This window comes from Danio aesculapii, chromosome 13 (genome assembly GCF_903798145.1).
Source record: "Danio aesculapii chromosome 13, fDanAes4.1, whole genome shotgun sequence".
NCBI classification, from domain to species: domain Eukaryota; kingdom Metazoa; phylum Chordata; class Actinopteri; order Cypriniformes; family Danionidae; genus Danio; species Danio aesculapii.
In genome coordinates this window covers 30283262-30305546 of record NC_079447.1, presented here as the reverse complement: position 1 = coordinate 30305546, position 22285 = coordinate 30283262, and the positions used below count along the sequence as shown (strand labels likewise).

Below are 22285 nucleotides of genomic sequence, written 5' to 3'. Positions count from 1 at the left end.
AACCACTGAAAAATGGCTGCGCATGAAACATTTTTGAGTCATAAGTTGCTAGTCGAATAACAGAGGATCAAGAATAAGTTAAACATAAAATTTTGAAGTAAACAGAATTAAATTGTATTTTATTAGCTAGATAATAATTTTAATTTAAATAGACTTAGCGTAAGACAAACTAGATTTTAATTACAGAACAGCCTTTTATAAAATGTATAACAGCAAGAAACTCTTTAATTAATTTGAAAATCTGAAATAGTATTTTCTTGTTAATTGTGCTCCATTAAGTTAATAAATTACTTTTTAATACACAGATATTTTACAAAACAAATTAAAGATCATCTTACAGTTAAAGATGAACATTCGAAGCTGAAAGACTAAACTATTTTGTTGCAAAATATACTCTTATTATATTTTTTATTTACAACTTTAAACAATTATTTAGTTGTAAAACACTCCAATAAACTCTTATTTAATAAAAATATTATCACATTTTACAAATAATTACAAAGAAGCAACAAATAATACATAAATGCAAAATTTTGCATAAAAGCAAAAAGAAATCAAAAAGAAAACCGTTTATTTACAATGACTGCAAGCTTGTATAAACTGCTAATCTTAAACTATTGCCAAACGAGTTGCAAAATGTAATTGGACGGTTTACACATTTGGTTCAATCAGTGAACAGTGAACTTGATGTTATCAATAAGAATTACTCAGAAGCGAGTCACAGGGATAATGTTATTGCAGTGGAAAGATAGTAAAATGGTTTGGTTGGTAGGGTTTGTTTTGGCACCGTGTTCACTGCTGCAGTCTGTTCTCTCTCTCTCTGTCTGCCACAGACAGCTCTGGGACACTGACATCCCATGGTCTGTGTCTAACTTTATTCAAACATGACCTGCTTTTATTTGGCCACTGTCACAAGGCAGTTATGCCAGTGAGTTGAGCACAGAGAGCCTTTATCCGCTCATGTCAGAGCACAAGACGGACTCCATCTGTCTATCAGAGCAGACAGAGATGCCAGTATTTGAGATTGCACAAGCATCTGGAGTATTTCACTGCAAAGCTTGAGTCAGAAGAGACTGGATACATTTGACAAGCCAAACACACCTTGGAAATGGAATATGTCCTCGTTTGTTGTGCAATGAGCACTTCAAAATAAATGGTGCCTGAAGGAGTGTAATAAAAATGCTTTAAAAACAAAGCTACGCTACGGGTGGTTTCATGGTGATTACTTAAAGGGATGAAAGACAAAAATGAAATGACCTCATAATTTATTCTCTCTTGCGTGTTTTTAAACCTTTATGAGTTTCTTTCTTCTGTTGAATGCAAAATAAGGTATTTTAGTATGAAAAAAATACTATGGAAGTCAATGAGTCCAGTTATCAGCACATTTCAAAATATCTTGTTTTGTAAAAGTCAAATAGGTTTTGAACAAGTGAAAGGTGAGTAAATGATGGCAGAATTTTCCTTTGTGGGTGAACTATCCCTTTAAATACTTAAATAAGGCAATTAATCTAAAGAATCCTTTTCCACTTTTTTGTGCATTGAAACTGCTACTTGGATATTGAAGTTTATACATTGAACCATTAAAGTGTGAAATTTTGTATAATATATATATATATATATATAATATATATATATATATATATATATATATATATATATATATATATATATATATATATATATATATATATATATATTATATATATATATATATATATATATATATATATATATATAGACATGTCCTAGATCCCAAAATGATCAATACAGTCACGCTCATATACATGGTAAATTAATAGTTATGTCACACGAGCCAACACTAAGCAATACATTTACAGAAATGATTGGTTTAGGCTACTGACCATTTCTTAATAAACTATCATTTAAGCATTTAAGTAATGATGCATTAATTGATTAAAAGATACAGTAAAACATTTAAACATTATTATATGTTGCAAAACAATCATTTCATATAATTGTGTTATAGCCCCTTTTTCTCAATGTTATGTTTCATTAAAGAATCCTGAAATAATGTTTCATAGTTTATAGCAGAACTATTTTTGGACACTGATTATAAAATTATAATTATTATTATGGTTTTTGAGTAATAGTAAAAATATAAAAGATAAGATATAATAATATTGAGTTAAGATAAAAGACTGAATTAATGGCAGATGAAATATATAGTTTTAGTCTCAGGATTAAACTTTATTTTGAAATATAAATAGAAAATTGCCATACTATTTATTTTGACTGCTATACATGTTTTGTTTTATCAGTATTTTTGAGCAAACAATGGCACCTTTTTAAAGAAAGAAAGAAATTTTACAGATTTACTAAATTTACAATAGATGAAACTAATAGTCTCGACATGTTGAGTGTATGAATAAACAATGAACAGCTACACAATAAAAATGTATATTAACCAATATGTTGTAATTACATGAGTTAAAAATATCACTTAAAAATTTTTTAGTTTAAAATATGTACAATGATCAATCAGTCTCACTGACTGATTGATCATTGTACATATTTTTAAATAAAAATCCACCAATCAATCAATCAATCAATCAATCAATCAATCAATCAATCAATCAATCAATCAATCAATCAATCAATCAATCAATCAATCAATCAATCAACCAATCAACCAATCAATCAATCAATCATCAAAACAGCGTCTCTCCCAGTTCTGACATTCAAAGTAATATAGTGGCCAGTGGGAGGAGCTTAATACAGTTTGCAGTGATGCATATGCACATACTCTTTAATCTCCACCTGGGAGTTCAAAAATTTTATACTGTTTGCACAATTGAGTAAAAGAACAGAAACATCATTTGCAAATTGACAAAGAGGGAACAAAAGGGGTAAAGAAGGACGGGAGAGAGATAGAGCATGAGCAATTTGTAACGCATTTATGATAATACCATGACAAAACCCTCATTTCAATGAGGAGCCTTGTGGCAGCCAAATTCCCATCTGTTCCTCCCTGCCACCCCTGCTGCTTGCTGGCATCAAGACAGCTTCACACAGGTTTTTCACGGCCGTTAACTGTCATGAACCACACAGGCACTCAGAATCTAACCTGTTGGCTTACAGACGTCTCTCTTAGCTGCCATCTCTATCTTCGCTATATTTAACCCTAAAACCTGTTTGTAATACCAGGCAGACAGAGAGGAAAAAGAGGGTCAAGAGAACAGCATTATGGGAAGTAATAGAGAAGCAAAACAGTGTCTAAACTAATAATCATTATTATTCTGTTTAAAAAATAATTATAATTAAAATGCCTCAAAGGTTCAGCAAATATCAAACAACAGGAAAATTGATGTTGGTCTCTTGAACTGCCTGAAATAAATCAATTGCATTTGTATTGATTTGTTTAGCAGATGCTTTTATCCAAAGCAACTTACAAATAAAGGTTACATTCCCGCAAAAAACATGCTTTCTAGTGTAAAAATGTTGCATACCTCTTATCAAATTGATTTAACTATTCAACTATATATATATATATATATATATATATATATATATATATATATATATATATATAGATATATATATATATATATATACATATATATATATATATATATATACTGTATATATATATATATATATATATATATATATATATATATATATATACATATATATATACTGTATATATATACATATATATATATATATATATATATATATATATATATATATATATATATATATTATATATATATATATATATATATATATATATATATATATATATATATATATAGCTGTTGTTATAGTTAGCATGAGATTCCCGCTTTCTTTTTTAATGAGCAATATCACACAAGTAGCAGTGCGATAGGGTTGTATATTGGCACTGGTGGGAGGCCTGCATTGGCATGAGGCCACAAGCCAAGTGCTTTAGTGTCCCACCAGTGAACATGTACAGCCATATCACACTGCTACTCGTTTGATCATGTGTTTATGTATCAGTTTGTCAGCATAATCATGTGTATAATATATAAAAAAATCAAACATAGAGAGTCTCAAAAATGAATGATTCTCTAGCATTATATCTAAATGATGACAAACTTTGATCACATTTTAAGATTATAAAGCTGAACGGCATGAAATGTCTTCAGGTCTACAGAGATTTCCCTCTGTTACAATTGGGATATCCCAATAATTAACACCTAGAAAGCCAAAGCAAAGCAACACTAGCAGATTACTGTGTGTTTGTGATAAGGAAAACACGCTGAACACATGCGGGCATTTCTTATTTTTTTCTAATTATAAATAAACAGATGGCCAACCAAAAGTACTCAGGGTTATACAAAGAGTGACCAACACAAAATACTTGCATTCCCTGATATGAGTCCCATCTCACACTCATTACACTACAATTATATGGTATAAATACAGCACTACAAAGTACAAAATAGAAAGATCGACTTAGAATGTCACTCACCAGATTTATATGATTTGGACAGCTGTGGTTTGTAGTTTTACATTAAGTTTTTCTCCTCTAAGGGCTTATTATATGTCTCTCGCCATTTTGTGGATGGACAAACGTCAACCGTCTTTCCTCTGCTAAGTATGACAGGATAATGGATGCAGAGGCCACTCTATCTCCGAAATTATAAATATTTAAAATAGTAAACTGCATAGTTGCAATCTAAACAACTACGTTCTTGCCTAAAAAAAAGCATCTAAAGTACATTATGTTGTCCAACAGCTGCAATATTTGTCAAATAGTCCTCTGCTTGCCACTCATGTGGGAAGAGTAATACACAAGAGTGAAGAGGCTGTACAAGTTTTGATAATGCAAAATATCCCACAGCTATCAGCCAATCAGAGTGTCACCTACAGGTGGTTTTTTTAAGCCCTCTCACCTGTGTAGAGCACACTAAGAATTTTTTTCAAAGAGGCATGGGGTTCATATAAGAAGGTGTATGGTACATATGGAGAGAAAAAATAAGGGTGCATCGCCTACAGTTTCTTTATCAAGCCTTTCAATGGCAAAATGTTTGATAAGGAAGTGTCTGAATAAGAATCTGACCCAAGAACTGATGGCATCATTACTGTTCATAACACTGTACAGTATGCAGAAGTGCTGAGATATGGTAATGAACATTTCATGTGTTACAGAAACTGAAAGTGGTAGTCCAGTCACAACAGACTGAGCCATCTGACCAATCAAGCAGGGTAGACCTCTCAGAAACAGGGTTTTTAGAGATTGAACACTAACTAGCTAACTAGACATGACTGGTTCACCACTATATACTACTGACAGACTGACACTAGCCTGTACACAATACTGTATGTTTTTGATCAACTAAAGGGATAGTAAACTTAAAATAATAAATTCTGACATCATTTGCTCATCTTCCACATGTTTTACCACCTGTTGAATACAAAGCAAGAAACACTGAAGAATGTTAAAAACAGCCGATGACTTCTATAGTATTTTTCTACTATAAATGTCAATGGCTGCTTTTTTCAACATTCTTTAAAAATATCTTCTTCTGTGTTCAACAGAAAAAAATATGTTCATAAAGTTTAGAACCTCTTGAGTGTGAGTAATGATGAGTAAATGTTTAATTTTGGGTGAACTATCCATTACATAAAATTATTATTGAATCACTACCAGAAACACATTAAATTACTACTAAAGACCTTTACTCACCCCCGGTTGAACTGGTTTTTATTATGGATAGTTCACTTTATTGGGCAGTTAAAGAGAACACTTGCCCGTTGCATTGTATTTTAAATAATGATTGGATTTGATTGAAAGAAGAAACTCATATACACCATTCCGACCCAATGTGTTATTTTACATGCATTTTTTATTTCTCTTTGCTATTTGGGCTTATTAGAACATAATTAGAATAAAAAACCTTTTGATACAATGTACTTTTAGAAAAAAAATGATGTCCATATATGTGGACTCGTTGTCCGAATTTACATAAAACACTTTTTCCTGAATTTTTTATGCATATTTAACATGTAATTTTTTTAACTTGCTTTGACTATTAGAGAGTAAAAACATTTTTTTGCCCCATTTTGGAGAGTTAAAAATAGTGTTTGGGACATTTCATATGCTGCAAAACAGTTGCAGGATGACACTGTATGTCTGTAACTATATACAAAACATTCAAAGTATTTTAAATAGCCACTTAAGAGCTAAAATGTGCTGTCTACGTATGTGGTCAAGCCCTAGGAGGATATACATATGCCATGTGGGTGAGTTTATCATGGGCTAATGTTTATTTTTTGATTGAACTAACCCTTAATAAAGAAAAGCAGAAATCATCAATTAATAGAAGGATAATCCAAGTATCTCAACACTTCACTGACAGAGCTTTATTAAACAACTAACCATCTTTATCAACAACTGCGTGGCCTTCACACCCTCACATACTGGTAGGAGGAGAGAAAGAGAGCAGGGATTAAGATAGAGAAAGAAGAAGAAGAAGGATGTCATTCATCAGCCAAGGGCTCAGATTAGGAGGATAATATAGATATGAAAATAACCTAGACAGGACAGGGCTAAGTACAGTTCAGCAGAGTGAATTTTTTGCAGATTATAGGTGAAACAAAAGAGCACGATGGCAGCTAGTTAACGATAAGAGAGAGTGCAGAAAAAAAACGGAGGTGGGAGGTGATGAAATGGAGCGAGGCACAGAGTGAGAGGGTGGAGGAGAGAACGAGGGATGAGAGAGAGAGAGAGAGAGAGATGGCCAGAGGAGGAGAGAGAGAGGGAGTGGGGAACCAAACGCTTGAAAAGGCTGCCTGTGATTGTTAAAGCACATATGAGTGGTTCAGGTGCGGTCATCGTGCGGCTATTATTCTTGTGCAGCCTGGCCTGTGATTCGAGAGAAGGACTAAAATAGACAAACCGTAAGCACCATCACATCGGAGCACAGGAAGTTCAATGACATCAGCAGTGACAGTCACAGCACTTCAGTTCAACATTGAAGTGACAATAAATAAATACATTCAGACACGGCTTGCTGTGAGTGCAACGGAAGTTCATCTTGTCAGGGAGAATGGTTCTTTCAGAACTTCATGTAAAGAAGGGCTGTGGATTTCTCTAGAAATATTTATAAGAAAAGAAACCTTTATATGAATGGATGCATGGCGATTTACATAAGAATATAGCAATATTTAGATGCACAAGAATATTCTGATATTAAACTTTTCAAATGTTCTGTGTCAGCTAGATATGTTCATGGATGTCAATAGATTAAGAGTTAATCATGATTAATCCTACCCTATTATAGTGTGATTAATCACACACTTCTGGAATATAGCTTACTAAAAATGATTTATCCGCATTTATTATTATGATATATCCAAGTGTATTCTCAGTGAACTGTATCTTCTGCAAACGCTTTTTTCAAGGTAAATTTAGGCATCTTTCCAAAAATACTTGAAAATATATTAATTATGCCACTGACAATTTGGCATGCTGAATTTCATTTATCATTATTTACTTTTCAGTTCAGTCCCCTTTATTAATCTGTGGTCGTCACAGTGGATGAGCTGCATTCCACAGCATATGTTTTACACAGTGGATGCCCTTCAGCCACAACCTAACACTGGGAAACATCCACACGCATACACTACGGCCAATTTAGCTTATTCAATTCCCCTACGCGGCATGTCTTTGTAGTGTGGGGGAAACCGGAGCACCCGGAGGAAACCCACACGAACATGGGGAGAACATGCAAATTCCACACAGAATTGGCAACTGACCCAGCCGGTTTGAACCAGTGATTTTTTTTGCTGTGAAGCGATCGTGCTACCTACTGCACCACTGTAACACCCCATGTATAAGTTTATTTGAGATAATTATTAACTCATCAAGGATTTTGAATTGATTGCAATGTGTTAGTGTTGACAGTTCTGTTCCTGTTGTTATTTATTGAAAATATCATTTAGATTTATTTAAAGGGCACCTATGATGAAAATCAACTTTTGCAAGCTGTTTGGGACAGAACTGTCTGTAAGTATAGTGTGTCCGCTGTCCATATTGGAGTGATATAAACACAATAAGTCTCTTTTTTAGTTTTCTGATGTTAAGATAGGAACCCAAATCCCAGTGATTTTTGAGGCCCACTGCAACGTGACCTAGGAGTGCTTTTTTCCCCCGCCCACTGATTGATTGACAAGTGCATTGTTTCTATAATATACACTTGTCCACAGAACATATTGTTGCAAAGAAACTGAGATTAAAATATCTGTTTCAAATCTCTGTGAAGTTTTATAAGTTAAAACGTTTTTAAATCAGAGCATGTTTGTAATAAACACAGTAAAATCACTATATAATTCTTAATCTCTATATTCACCACGGCCACATGGTGTCAGTAAACGCGCATATATTGTGTGTGGTACTGCAAACAGGCATTTGTGTGTGACTCATTGTTTCAGAAAAGGCTTGATATAACATACACAAATATATGGAATAAACTTACTTGGTATTTTTGACTAATGAGCTGTATTTCAGCTTCATCTAAAACATTTTTTAATTATTACTTATTTCTGTGAATTTCATAAGACATCAAAAGTTTGAAGCTTGTCAGATTTTATTTTATTAATATTTTAATGTACTTCTTATTCAAAGATACATAAATTGGTTAATAGGGACAACAGTTTTGTAAGACCTTTAAGTATGTCCTTTACTTGCAAATTCATTTAATATTATTTAATATGAACTTTCATACTACGTTCTTTGTTCATATCAGAAGAAAATAATATTGTAATGATATTTTACTAAATTAATACATTTACTGCCTAAGAGGGCATTATAGACTTCTTTCAGAAACTTAAAAGAACATTGAATCCATTGAAGAAAAGTAAAATGTAAAATAAGCATCATTAATTTCTGTCCAAATACATGTAAATACATCATATTAAAGCACCAAGAGTGAGCCTGTACAGTTTCCCAGGACAAAAAAGCAGGCCAAAATGTTCACGTCTTAATTAATTCAGAATATGCTAATTACACACAGGAACACTCCATTAGCTGTGGTGCATATAAACCTTTCATTGCTTCACCACACTATACAATTCAGTATACAAACACAGTCAATGTGTGAATGCTTGAAAACGGTACAAACCTTAAGAAGATCTTTTGGGAAGTCCTGGCCATCATTCAGCCCCTGCAGGTTACCAATAAACTGCACGCAGGACATCCTCTTGCCCACATTCTGAATGAGAGAGAGAGATGATGAATTCACTGTCAGCTGATATTGACCTATATTTCACAGCTCCTGCGCTCTCAACAACACCTACAATACTGTAGCGACTGCACAGTGGGCAGTAAATGCTTTAATATTTTGCACAAAAGTAATTTGGCTTCCCCTGAGAAAAGTTTTTTACTACTACATTTATGGATGAATTTCTATTTTTAATCCAAACTGCTAAAGCTACATTCCTCCTCATTCCCCCAGGGCGATGCAGAGCTCAGAGAATAATATTCATACTAAAAAAACATCCCAACCAGCTCCATTTACAGTCTTTCATGTACATGTAAAATAACTGCTATTTCATAAAAGCCTCTTTATTTCAATTTCCAAGATTTTAAATGGCAGAGAGTATTTCTGTTTGTTTTATGGTATTCATAAAGTTGATTTAAGAATGGGCGGCACGGTGGCGCAGTGGGTAGCGATGTTGCCTCACAGCAAGAAGGTTGCTGGTTTAAGCCTCGGCTGGGTCAGTTGACATTTCTGTGTGGAGTTTGCATGTTCTCCCTGCGTTCGCGTCGGTTTCCTCCGGGTGCTCCGTTTTCCCCCACAAGTCCAAAGACATGCACGTTAGGTGAATTAGGTAGGCTAAATTGTCTGTAGTGTATGTGTGTGAATGAGTGCCTGTGGATGTTTCCCAGAGATGGGTTGCAGCTGGAAGGGCATCTGCTGTGTAAAAAACGTGCTGGATGAGTTGATGGTTCATTCTGCTGTGGCAACCTCAGATTAAAGGGACTAATTCGAAAAGTAATGAATGAATGATATAAGCATTAGCAGTATGATATAAGCAAATGGATTGCTTCCAAAATATATGAATGTTTTATATTAAACTGTATGTTTGAAAAATGCAGTGAAGCTAACATTTTATTTTTATATTTATATCATATTATGTATTTAATCTTTATTTTTTATTTTTTAATAATCAGATCTTTTTTGTTCATAAAGTAAACATGGATATTTAAGAAATAAAACTGGTTAACATTTTAGTAAAGTACATTTTTGCACAACAATATACATTATACAAAATAAAGAACAAATTTGCTACACCAGAGCTCCAAATATATGTATTTATTTATTTATTTATAAGGCGACAGAGTGGCTCAGTGGTTAGCACTGTCGCCTCACTGTCGCTGGTTCGAGTCCCGGCTGGGTATGGCATTTCTGTGTAGAGTTTGCATGTTTGCGTGGTGCTCCGGGTGCTCTGGTTTCCCCCACAGTCAGGCACTATAGGTGAATCGAATAAACTAAATTGGCTGTAGTGTATGAGTGTGAATGCGAGAGTGTATGGGTGATTCCCAGTATTGGGTTGCGGCTGGAAGGCCATCCGCTGTGTAAGAAATATGCTGGATAAGTTGGTGGTTCATTCCACTGTGGCAACCCCAGCTAAATAAAGGGACTAAGCAAAAAGAAAATGAATGAATGATGGAATGAATATTTATTTATTTATTTATAAATTTTTCGTTTGGATATGCTTTTTTTTTGGATGAGCACCCATATTGAGCTTTTGGCCTTTAAGATGTGCACGTTTTTCTTGTGATCTTTACAAAATACAGTATAATTGTTTTAAACTTTTTTATAGCTTACAGTATGTTTACAGTATGTTGTACAGTATGTTATACAAGTAATAGTCATTTAATGTATTAATTAATTATAATAAATTATTTGATTATAAATTAAATTATTTATGTTTGAAACATATGAACTTAAATATGTTTATTCCTTCAAATTCTTCAATTTTGATAATATATCTTTTTTTTTATTTCTGACAAAGCAGAAATTAATATATCAGAAATGTGGCATGCAAATATTTTAGTAGGTCAGTTTTTGCACTGAAAATCTTTTGTTGTAAAGCTGACATTCATCTTTAAATCTTTTAAATTGCCTTCCTCAATAATATTTTCCAACCTTTTAAATAAATAACCTCTCATAGCTCCATTGAGATTGTTTTTTTTCTGACGTTGTTTTTGTGTGTTGTGTGTTTACAGTGCATCATATACTCACATGACCGTGCAGATCGGTGTTGAGCAACATCAGGGCACAAGTCAATGTGTGAACACTGTCTGAAAAACACAGATAAACGCCAGTAAGCTCACAGTCTGAGCAAGAGCACCACATAGTGTTACTGTAATGCACATCCAATCTCACACACACACAACGCTGCTATGGCTGACCTTCATATGGTATAGTCTTTGGGTTGCACTGGAGGTATCTTTTGGAGAAATGGGACAGAACCCGCTCTCTCTCCTGTGTCTCTCCCATTAGAGCAAACTCTTTTAAAAACACTCTAAGACAATAAAAACAACACAATCACTCACACAGAAGATAGGATTTATGTGCTACAGTATGTGTTGGGTGATGTATCTTTTTTTACTATTGTTATTACATTATTATTGTTATTGTTATGATTATTATTATTGTTATTACCTTATTTATATTGATATCACTGTTGCCGCCATCACAAAATTTTACTTTCAACATCACCAACTTCATTTATTATTATTATATTATTATTATTATTATTATTATGCCTAAGAATGCTAAATACCATTAAAATCCTGCCGATATTATTTTGACTGTCATTGCTGTTTATACACATTCCTGTTATGTTCTTTTACTGTTTATGTATTCCGTGTTTACATTGTTTTATTTTTGCACTCTTAATAAAAAAAACACTCTAAGAAGACAACAGCAAGAAAAACAAGTGAATAATCATGTTGGACAGGAGAAATGAAAGCAAATATTGACATAACTTAACACAGTGTTTACCTCAGCGCCTGATCCACCATCATCCCTGAGAAGTTAAAATGACTGAGATACTCCTCCGCCACCATGTGGCTGAAGTCATTGCTGTACAAGTCAGGAAAAGACAAAAGCATTTGAAAAAAGAGCTATTTGGTTTATAGTAGAGTTCCAAATGTCAGACCTTTTATCCAAATTTCATAGTCAGTTTTCTTGTCAATGTAATACTGTTCAATTTGAAACATTTGATATGGAGCACTCTGTTATAATACGTTATTATTTTTTGTGCTCAGATATTGATAATAGCTTCAATTATTATTAATATTTATATATTTTTTCTGGTTTATATTTTTGTGAAAACCGTAATACATTTTACTGTTTAGAATTCTTTGATGAGTAGAAAGTTCTTAATAACAAAAATCTAAAATCTTTTGTTATATTTTCTTTCATTTTGATCAATTTAATTTTATTCATTCATTCACTTTACTTTGGCTTAGTACCTTATTTATCAGGGGTCGCCACAGCGGAATGAACCACCAATTTAATTTTAGTAATAACAAAATATATATTTTTAATATAATATATCATAGCTTTCACAAAAATATGAATCACCACAATTGTTTTCAGGACTGCTGATGATAATATGAAATAATTCATGATCACCATATGATTAACAATGATCACCATTAGAATGACTTCATTGACTTCATCACTACATTGTAAAATAATCAAATAAATTTTAATGTTAAATTACCATGTTAATTGTATGTACGATCAAATAATTGCACCCTAGATAAAAAAACGAGACATCTTTGAAAAAAACATTTTTTAACCTGTGCAGTCAGGGCACACTTTTTCCCCTTGAAAAAAAATGGGTATTATTATTCTTACAACTTTACTCAAAACTTATGTAACTTCATCCACAGTAGTCTCCGAAAACAAGCAAGAGGGATGAAACTAAAATAGTATGTAAACATAAACTTCTTATTTATTAATTTATTATTAAAAATATCCTTACTTCTTGCTCAGGTGTCGTGCCACATCTGACTTCTTAAATCCATCAAGAGTGTACAAGCGTTTGGCCAGCCGCTTTGCAGCTTGGAGATCAGCTTTGTTTGCCATTGGCCAGAGTTTCAGTGCTGCCCAGAGCCAATCGCTCGGCTAACCTCTGGATCAGACTCAGACACTGGCCGCGATGGCCTCTCTCTGGAACAAAAAAAACAACAAAAAGAAAAATTATCTGAATGCGAGTAAATGAGGAATATACTATTCATTTTAGTTAAAAAACAAAGCCAATTTTTAAGTATGGTCCTTTAAAACTCTTCATACAAAGCCAACAGTAACACTGGGAGATTTTTTTGGATTTTGCTATTAAATTTGACCAACATACAATTCAAGTGGTTAAGTCTTTTTTTTTTTTTCAATCTTAAACTTCTGTCAAAGCTTAAATCCTTCTATTTTGAAGATCTTGATTTTATCTTGATTTAGTCTACTCAAATGTTCCATATCACGGCTTTCAAATGTTTAAAATACCGCTGCCAGATTTTTTTACTGGGGTTCACATAACACTTATGTTATTGTCAACCTAAATTAGTTGCCAGTGCTTGTGGTAGGGCTGCATGATTAATCGTATTATTATCACGATAACAATATTTGTGGCCCACGATCAATAATTAAATATCGTCGAGTTTTTTCAGTATAGAGATCAAGCCGTTGTTTTAATGGGCGGAGTTTACGGATTGTATGCATCACAAGCATGAGGTGACTGCGTCTAGAATGCAAGTAGTTTTTTCTGAGGGATGCAATGTTGATTCAGGTAGGCTTTAGCAGCGCGTCCCGCTGCTTGTGAATGAGTAGGCGGACAGAATGCGCTGGTTAGTTTCACCGAGCTGCTCATCACGCTCAAAAAGTTAAACTAAAAGTCCACACTCTTGGTGGTTGAAACCCGCATGATGCACAATGAACCTAACACGCCATTCTTTTATTTAGATATTCGTTTGACATGCTTTGTCATGTTGGTCGCCACACTCTGCTTTATAACATTTTATAGTTTATTACAATAATTACACTTAGCTTGCCATCGTTCTTCACCACATGTAGCCACTCTTTAAGCCCATCTTGCGGTCCATCTCTAAACAAATGTTTAGGTTATTATTGAAGGTGCTCTCTAGCTGCGACGTTCAGTAGCGATGTGAAAAATGTGCATGCAGAAATTGGACAAGAGAAATCTAAATTTAATTATATAACAAGTATATAACAAGTAATTATATAACTAGTAATTATATAAGATGATTATCTTTTTTCTGTTAACCGTGCCTGAGGGTTGAATTAAAACTTTGGTTGCTTGTTTTTAAGTCTTCAAATGGCATAGCTCCTGCTTACGTGTCAGATTTTGTAAATGTGAATAGGCCAGGCAGATCAAACAGCATTAATCTGTCATAACCAGGAACAAACTGAAGCTTAAGGTGAGTGTAACATTAAGACAGCTCTAGGTTATGGAACAGCCTTCCCTTATTTCTGAGATCTGCATCTTCTCTATGATTTTGTCAAAGTTACACCTCTTGTCTAGTTACTCTTGCCTTTAACTCATTATAAAACTGGGTCTTTTATTAATTTATCTAAAATTTGTCAAGTCATTTCTTGGCAATAACTTGTTTAAATTTAAATGCATTATCTTTTTATTCCTAATGATGTTCGGGGACCAAACTCCTATTTTAATTTATTTAACCGTTTATTAAACTTTTTTTTTTTACTGCACCAAAATTATTGCCTATAATCACTAAGAAATTAATAAAAATATTCATTTTTAAAAGAGGGTGTACTCATTTATGCTGAGCACACATGGGAATAGTACAGATAGTGCGACTGTTTACACCTGGTACACTGTAAAAATGCAAGATTCCTTCATATTGTCCCAACACAAATTGATTAAGTTAACTTAACACTTTAAACAAATTTATGTGGATTGAACATAAAAAATTTGAAAATCAAAAATCATAAAAAATGTAAAATTTGACAAGTTGTCCCAATGAAATCTCAAGAAAATATTTTGAAGTGTGTATGAAGTGTATGAAGATGCATTTTGGTTGATCAGATCAAAAAAGTACCATAATATTAAACATAATATTCACAGTACACCTGGTGTTTTCATTCATCTTTTTGTCCACTTTCCAACAATTTCCTGATTTTGAGGGAAGGATATATGGGCAGATTTATGGATTTTTTATTTTTCGATCTTATTTTATGAATTAAGCTTGAATCAATTTACATACAGTATGAAAATGATACAACTGAAAATGATGCAGACAGAAGTGGCTGTAAAAGATGTAAAACCATACGCTGAATGCTTCAGGTTGTGTTAAAATCAGGACTGGTAAGAAAACATTTTTACTTTTTCACGTTTAAATCCCATTTGGCTTGCACACTTCAACAACAGATCCTATAATGCCTGTGGCTGTTTTAATTTCATAAAACCACAGTAGTGTCTACAGCACACATGCAATTCAAATTTTTTATTTTTTTAGAAAACGGACATGCTTAAAACCTTTCAAACCTAATTTACACTTATATTTAGCAGTCCACTTATGCTCAGAATGACAAAAACCTAACTCAGTTCTCGTTGTCAACAGGGCTTATTTGTCAAAGTAGTCAAATCATGAGGTTAAATTTGCTCACCTCTCGTGTTAAACCTGTTATTCTTAGCACTAGCAGTGTGGTGTAAATAGATCATATCTGATGCAGCCATGCAGACTCTTTCCCAACAGATCAACTCAATCCACCATTTACAGAGAAACCATCCATTAATAACTAATAAAGTACACCTGTCTAACAACTGTGAGCATATGAACCCACACCTTTGTCCTTTGTGCACCATTCACATTCAAATGAGTGTCAAATTTAAAAAGCCTGTCATACACATGCTGTCTTTTGTCACACAAACACAAAGAACTGAACGTACATTTGTGCATTTAGACGAGAATGATCAAATAAACCTTCTGTTAAATATACCCAATACACATTTCATTCAGTATCAGTGTAAAACTAACAACACAGAAGTTCTTACAGACCAAAACAAAAGCTTCAATCCTGAAAAAGCGCTTGAAAAGCATCTGCCGTACTGTACCTCTGTGACCCAACTCTGCCTTTAAGCCACCGCATTCCAAAGTCAGACATACGTACAGTACCAAAAACTTTGCCACACCAGATCACCCCTCTATCGGTCTTGGTTTGTTCCGAAGTGCTCCCAACCTCCTCCAACTGGATATTCACAAACAAGTCAGGGGAGGAGACTCGACGAAAAAAAGGGGGATGAGGGCTGACTGTTTGTTCTTGAAACAATGGACAGATAGAATCATGGTAGAGAAAGATACAGGAGAAAGATAAATGAAAACTTTTCCGCCAAGGCTTTTAGGATCTGTGAAGAGTTTCTACAAAGACTTTCTACAGACACACCTTTGCTAAATCTTGCTGACATTTGACACCTGTGTGTGAATAACAATAAAACGACATACTTAACATGTTTTGTGAGGGAGAAAAATGCAAGACAATGTTTGTGATGAATGACAATGCATATTTCTTGAGTGAAACTGCTTGTTAAGTACTGACTTTAACTGATGCAGGAAAGTTTATATGGAAACAGTCAGCTTACATATGCTAAGAGCTCACATACTCAAAAATATGTTTACTTTTAGTTCAAACTAGTTATTTAAAATGAGCTGAAACAGCACAATGAGTTTTTTAGGGACAACTTAATTGTTTCATGTTTAATCCACTTAAATTTGTAAAAAAAAAAAAAAAAAAAAAAAATCACAAGCTAACTTAATTCCTTCATGTTGTCCCTACATGTTGTGTGGAACCCAGTATTTTTACAGTGCATGTATATTCCAGATCTTTGGGAAAAACCACTTAAAAAATAAATAAATATAAATATATATATATATAAAAGCAATTACAAAATAAATATTCTTTGTGCATAATTCAAAAAATTAAGTTAAGTCAACTTAACAGTTCCAAGTTACAGCTGGTTTGCTCAGTTTTTTTAGTAATGTGAATTTGTCACTTTTAAGGCAATGGGTTGACTCATTTTTAGGTAAAATGACAAATAAAGTATCACATTGTTTTAGTTGCTTATTTTATACATGATGTGACAGCATAGACAATAATATCAATATTACATACAGTTAAAAAAGTTAAGAAAATATCCCTCACTGACAACAATTTTCACTAGAATTTCATGGTATAAAACCATCAATTAGAAAATGGACTATAGTAATACAAACTATACAGTGGCATCCAGAATGTCAACATTTTTAAAGGAATTTCATCATAGGGTTAAGCGATTTGGCCTAAATCAAAATCTCGATTAGTTGAACATTTTAACTCAATTACAGTAATCAACGATCATTTTATTAATTTAATTTATGTTTTTGCCCTCATAGTTCACTGACAGGCTTCGTACAGTAAATATGCTCACATATTACAAGTGAGAGATTTTTGAATGTAGGGTGCATTACTTGATTTTAAAATAATTGAAGGAAACACAAACTATCTACGATCTCTGATTATTTATTGAACATCAGTGCTGAACAACTGTTAAAACACAAACTGCCTAAAACGCAACTCTCTGCACCTACCAAACTGACCAATCACAAAGCTTGTGCTACGTGTTGTTGTGACATAATAATTCAATTTTTTGAGAGGTGCGTGGGTATTCGAAGGCTGCGCCGGACCGTACACGTGCCCTTGGCAGAAGTATAATATCAGAATAATAAAGTGGCGGCTTATTGTATCTTTATTTCTGACATTTTATCTTCAGAACAAAAATAAGACTAATAAAAAGAAGTCTACACTTTACTACTCACCGATATATGGAGGGATGTGGGGCATACATGTAATTATCCTTCAAAGCTCCGCCCCCCCAGCAGAGCAAATAACAAGCCATCGGCCTAGCCCCGCCCCTTCACACCAAACATATCCAGGTGACTTGCTTACATATGCAGCATCTAATCTTCCACATTCCTCCCCTTCCCTAAACCTCCTGTAGTCCAGAACTAGCCCGAGGAGGTTTTTGAAGAAATCTGACCCTCTGCCTCTGTAAGTCCTCTGAACTGGCATTAGTCCTTTAGTGTCCCGTCGCTGGTGCTTATATCCCACTCCGAACTTTTACAAGCTCTTTTTGTGCCCACAGTCAAATCAGATACAACGGTTCGTCTGTCTAATTTGTTCTGCCGGCTGTTCCCTCCTCGCACTTCCCTAGTTGTGGATGTGAATGTGTGTTCCTCTTCTCTTTTCAGCGGAGCTATTTTTCGCTGGTGGATATGCCCTGTATTTCCTCTCACAACAGTTTACTCCCCCTTTTCCCCTTTCTCCAAGCCTCTCTTCCTCTCTTTGTCTTGCTTTGCTACTTTGTTCCTTGTACTTTGCTGATCTCCATTTCAACATGGTTCTGAACACACAGTGTGCATCTATCTATGATCAATTCTAAAGGCCATTGTATGGTGGACTCTATAATAATGATCTGTGGCTTAAATTAAATAATAGAAATATACTATAGAAATAATATAGAAATATGTGTAAAAAAAGACTAGTGAAAGCATTTTCTACTCTCTCTATTTAAAATCCTGAAATCACACAACATGTTAATCTGGCCTCTCCATAGAGACTGACTACGTGCTTCTGGCAAAGCTCCAGGTTTATCTGGCCCCATGTTAGGAGCGGGAATGTAGTGGATGAGCCAGGTATCAAAGCAGACAGTGTCGGCTTTCAGTCTTAATAACCAGACTCAACCTCAGAGGAAACAATGCTCCTTATTGTAGGGGACTTGAAAACCCAATACCATGTTAAAATGCCTTTCTGAAGGTTGAAAAACACTGCTAAAATCTTACTCAGTTTTCCAGTGAAATATCCTTAAATCAAGAAAAAACGGCAAATTGTTTCTCTCCACCGTTTAAAACATAAATCTAAATTAATTTGAATTAGAAAAGCTATTTGTCCATGGAGTAACAGAAAGTGAGTCAGATAATTTCGAGATTTATTCAGCATGTCTTATGGTCTTATGTAATTTTCCTCTGATGTAAATGTAATTGTTGTTTTGTATTTAAAAAAGAAGTATTTACCCATTCATTCATTCATTTTTCTTCGGCTTAGTCTCTATTTCAGACGTCGCCACAGCGGAATGAACCACCAACTATTCCAGTTTATGTTTTACACAGCGAATGCCCTTCCAGTTGCAACCTATCACTGGGAAACTTATACACACTCATTTACACATGCACTCATACACGTCACCCAATTTAGCTTACCCAATTCACTTATATCGCATGTCTTTGGACTGTGGGGGAAACCGGAGCACCCAGAGAAAACCTACGTGAACACAGGGTGAATATGCAAACTCCCCACATAAACGCCAACTGGCCTAGTCGGGACTAGAACCAGCGACCTTCTTGCTGTGATGCAACTGTGCCACCTTAGTATTTATTCATGTTTCTTTATTTTAAATCTTTAATAAATATCTATGGTACATCAAATGTGGTTCTCATGACCACCTGACAAGCTAATCCAGCAGAAATAGTGCTAATGTCACTAAAAAAAGTCACTAAAATGCAGTATTTAAATTGCACAATTAAATAGAAAGTAAGATAAATAACTGCAAAAAGGTTCACTTCTTAGGGAAAAAAAGAACCACTCCATTTACTATGCTGGCTACAGGCCTGAGGAACTGGTAATTAGTTGTTAGTTAAATAGATAGTTCATCCAAAAATAAAAAAATATGGTCACACCTTACAGTGTAAGTATTTGTTTAACTATTTAGTAATAGTAGTTAATTTCTTTTACAATATGGTTAGTGTTAGAAATCAGGTTAGGTTTAGGCTTAGTTGCAAGTTAGGCTTAGGGATAGTTGTTAGTTGTTGTATAATTAATTATAATTACTATAGTAAGTATACATACCATGTGTAACATTTATACTTTATAAAAAGTGCTATCAAATTTACTCACCCTCAGGTGGTTCCAAATATTTATGTTTCTTTTTTCTGTTGAACACAAAAGAAGATATTTTGAACAAAGTTGGAAACTGGTAATCCTTGACATTACGGAAAACAATGCTATGGAAATAAATGACTACCGGTTTCCAAGATTCTTATATAGATTTGTTTGTGTTCTACAGAATAAAGATGTTCATTTTAGTATGAATTGTTTCTTAATTATGTTATTATTTATAACCTTATTGTAAGGTTTTTTATTATTTATTGGAAAGCAAAATAAAAATGCAGATAACATTTGCAAGTACTGATTTAGAGCTGCACACTGATTCATTATGACAGGAGACAGGAAGGAGTAGAAAGAGATTAAGGCCTAAACACAAATCTGACCCTGAGGTTGTGAGTCAGCCACACCCCCGGAAGGATTTAACACAGTCATTCTCTAAGGAGAACTAACTTAGGAACCTTATCCTTAATATGAATTAATAGCTCTCTGTGGATGATTTCAGGCAAGCCCTGTATGTTAACACAGCAAAAAAACACCCAGTCTTGGACAAAAAAATCTACACTTCATTCTTCATGTGCCCATCCCAAGCCAAACAGAGCAGTAAATTCAGTACAGTGAAACCTATTCAGCATAGCACTGCCCTCTAGTGGCAAATATTCAAATTGAAGATTACTTTTTGTAAACCAAATCTAAACTACAAAATCCATTAAACCCATTTTCCGTGTGGTAACTGAAATGAGTAAAATGTGTCATTTCCATTACGCTGTGAGCGCTCTCTGTCATCAAAACAGCTGTTTGAGAGCAACTATAGCTTTACTGAGGACAGCAATGATTGTTTGTGTGTGTGTGTTCGTGTGTTTGACTGCAATGCCAGCGGTTTCACCTCTGATGTGTAAAATTACTTTCATTCTCCTAAGTGTTTATTTCTCCAGGGGAATTGTGTGTTTACATTTTAGTAACATATCTGCTTACAGTCTATGATGACATATTTATAAAGGTACCACCAGGCCGCAACTAACCTTATGGTGGCATCGCTGTCAGAATCAGGCCTGTGTGTTTGCTCAGAGTGGGATCCAGTGCAGAACAGGTCGTCTTCTTTACAGACACTGCTCCGATCCTCCCTATGTAGGTCCTGTGATGCCACTATGAGATGAGACACAGTAGGTGGTTCGGGGGATGTTAGCGAAGCAAAATTCAGTTCAGTGATCTGCTTGGCACTTTCACAGATCTGACTCTGGATCTCAGGTGTGAGTGTCGGAAAGTCAAAAGTGAAGATTGGAGGGCCACTAGGGGTGATATCTTCACTATCCAGGCTACTATAAGAGGTGCCCTTGGCACGGTGCGACTCCATAATACTCTCAAAGTGTCTGCTGAAGGTGTCCAAGCAATCTGAGGATACCCTGCAGGGGCTGGTCACAGAGATGGGAGACTTCAAAGCCATGTGGCTGTCAGGCTGGAAATCTGGTGGACTACAAGAAGAACATACATTGTACTGTTATCTGTGGTTTGTAAATACGCAAATATGAAAACACACATCCTAAAATTTAAATAATAAAGTTAAAATGTAAAAGTTAATACTGCCATTGTGTAAATTAGTGCTACAGGGTAATGTGTTACACACTCACCCTCTTAGCAGTCGACTAAACACTTCGTCTCCCTCCGGTGTGGCATTTTGCCTCTTTTTGTCGCCTTGCATCCTTACACTGGCCCAGCTTGCCACCTCTTCATCTTGCAGCTCCTCCTCACCATCAGTGTGTGGGCACAGCACTCCATCCAGAGGGCTGCTGTTGCTGGTGCCTGAGGTGCCCAGCACACTGCGGTTACTGCCAAAAGCAGAGTCCACCTCCTCCTGTTCTGCCAGCATGACCTCGTCAAGGTCTGTTTCCCTGTAACAGCGCAGGGGCACTGCGTCTATGTCTGTCTCTGAATATTTAACAGTACGTCTAATGATGCCAGTCTTATTGGAGGTTCCCACTGGGGGATGATGGCTGATCAACTCCACTTCTACTTGCTGTACATCTTGGCATAAGGGTTTTGAAGAGCCAATTGATTTAGTATGTCTTGAATGTGTTGTTACAGGCCTTAGGTGGGTAGACAAGGGTGGAATGGGTGTCGGGGACTCACTGGAGCAGCCACTAGAGGATGGAGTGGAGGAGTCTGGAATGTGCAATAACAAAAAGATTGAAGCTGGTTAATTTGTGATAACACAAGGTTAATATGTACATTGCTGTGTGTACAGATTTTATATTTCAATACAAATTTTGTCTGAATCCGAGATGTCCAAGCCTGTTTCTGGAGGGCCACAGTCCAGGAAAGATTAGCTC

At 34.8% G+C, this 22285-nt stretch overlaps 1 protein-coding gene across 1 annotated transcript in view; it reads right to left on the bottom strand.

The window, feature by feature from the left end:
- The window catches only part of psda (pleckstrin and Sec7 domain containing a), a 32180-nt gene extending 13881 nt beyond the window's left edge, over window positions 1-18299 (bottom strand). The window contains 7 exon segments of the mRNA XM_056470744.1: window positions 9111-9200; window positions 11238-11296; window positions 11408-11520; window positions 12003-12083; window positions 12994-13091; window positions 13093-13181; window positions 17837-18299. Of these exon segments, the coding sequence (XP_056326719.1) occupies window positions 9111-9200; window positions 11238-11296; window positions 11408-11520; window positions 12003-12083; window positions 12994-13091; window positions 13093-13181; window positions 17837-17861 (555 nt within the window). The 5' untranslated portion in view covers window positions 17862-18299.
- Between the last annotated feature and the right edge of the window lie 3986 nt (window positions 18300-22285).